This window comes from Vicia villosa, linkage group LG5 (assembly GCF_029867415.1).
Source record: "Vicia villosa cultivar HV-30 ecotype Madison, WI linkage group LG5, Vvil1.0, whole genome shotgun sequence".
Lineage (NCBI taxonomy): Eukaryota > Viridiplantae > Streptophyta > Magnoliopsida > Fabales > Fabaceae > Vicia > Vicia villosa.
This window is the reverse complement of record NC_081184.1, coordinates 80,716,650-80,718,122: the sequence shown is the minus strand read 5'-3', so window position 1 is coordinate 80,718,122 and position 1,473 is coordinate 80,716,650. Positions and strand designations below refer to the sequence as shown.

At 35.8% G+C, this 1,473-nt stretch overlaps 1 protein-coding gene across 1 annotated transcript; it reads right to left on the bottom strand.

The window, feature by feature from the left end:
- Positions 1 to 265: 265 nt before the first annotated feature.
- LOC131606785 (uncharacterized) lies at positions 266 to 1,193 on the bottom strand. The gene has a single exon (XM_058878912.1). The coding sequence runs from the start codon at positions 1,007 to 1,009 to the stop codon at positions 572 to 574; it is 438 nt and encodes a 145-aa protein (XP_058734895.1). The 5' UTR covers positions 1,010 to 1,193; the 3' UTR covers positions 266 to 571.
- Between the last annotated feature and the right edge of the window lie 280 nt (positions 1,194 to 1,473).

Here is a 1,473-nt window from a genome sequence, read left to right as displayed (position 1 = left end):
TACATTTTAATAATAATTATTTAAACAAAATTTTCATTTGAAGCTTTTATGAAAAGTCTTTTTGTAAAAAAAAAAATCACAAAATTATGTAACACTATAAAAATCGTTTTTAAAAAAAACCAAAACAAACGAGTCCATATACTCCTATATGTTATTCAAATTGTTTTCCTTACATTCAATTCAACAAGTGAAATATCCAAAAGGCACATAATGTATAAAAGAGAATAAAACACATAATATATAAAAGACCCATAAAAAACCAGCATTGGAGAATCTACTCAGCAAGTAGTGAAATAATAACACACAACTTTGACACATCAAAACAGCGACAAAATCCAAATACATATTTTGCTTTTTCCTAATAATGCTGACATTTACTTTCACATAAATATATACATTCTTTTTTTCAAAAACTTTTAACTACTAACAATAATTTTTTCAAACACAAACAAACTCTAGAAATATCCGCAACCATGAACACGCTATCTCATTTCATTTATCTTGAACGCATCTTCTGCCGAATCATTCACTATCTACAAGACGACATCGTTACACCGGTTCAACGGCTCAATCATGGTTGACGTTGAGAATCACTTCTCCAAAACCCGGTTCCCGCGAACCGGGCCCACATCTCCTTCTCTAACGTAACCTCCTCAGATTTCTCATCCGCCGAACGATCCTTCTCGATTCGCTCCTCCAACGAAATCGAATCAATCCTAAAACCGTTCCCGACGACGCTGCTCGATCTCTGCGGCTGCAACAAAACGGCGTCGTTCTTCTTAACACTAACGCCTTTCTTCATTATACGACGCCGTCTCCGATTCAACGCCTTCCGGAAAAGTGCAGCCGGTACTTTGTAAACCGCCAATACGACGAGGTCGATAATCGCGCAGGGACAACAGCAACAGACGGCAGTGCATTCCGCCGCCGTGCCTCCTGCCACTTCACCAGCGCCGCGCCGATTACGGCGCTGCGACGGCTGTTGACGGATGAAAATTTGTTTAGTCATTTGAGGTTATAGGATGAAAATTTGTTCATGATGATGGATAATATTTTTTTTGATGAAAAATGAAGAGAAATGAGGAAATGGAAAAAGAAAAAGAGAATTTATATTGAGAATAATGATTATTAGTGGGAGCGAGTGTTTAGGGAAATATCGTAACGTGCTGGCAATTGAGAGGGATAGAGAAGATTTTTTGTGTGGATGAGTGGTCGACGCGTTTCGTAATGATAAGATTAATGATAATGGGGATTTTATTTAGAAATAACCGTAATTGGTGTAAAAAGAATCTTTCGATTTAACTTCAATCGGCTCCATTAATATTTTTTTTTTCTTTTCTTAAATTAGTGCTTACCAAATCAATCAGTTTTGAAAAAAAGAAAATATCACTACTAAAAGATTCTTATCATCACTTGAAGTGATACAAATCATCGATATTAAAAGATACGGTAAATCTTGTAATTTATCAAGAT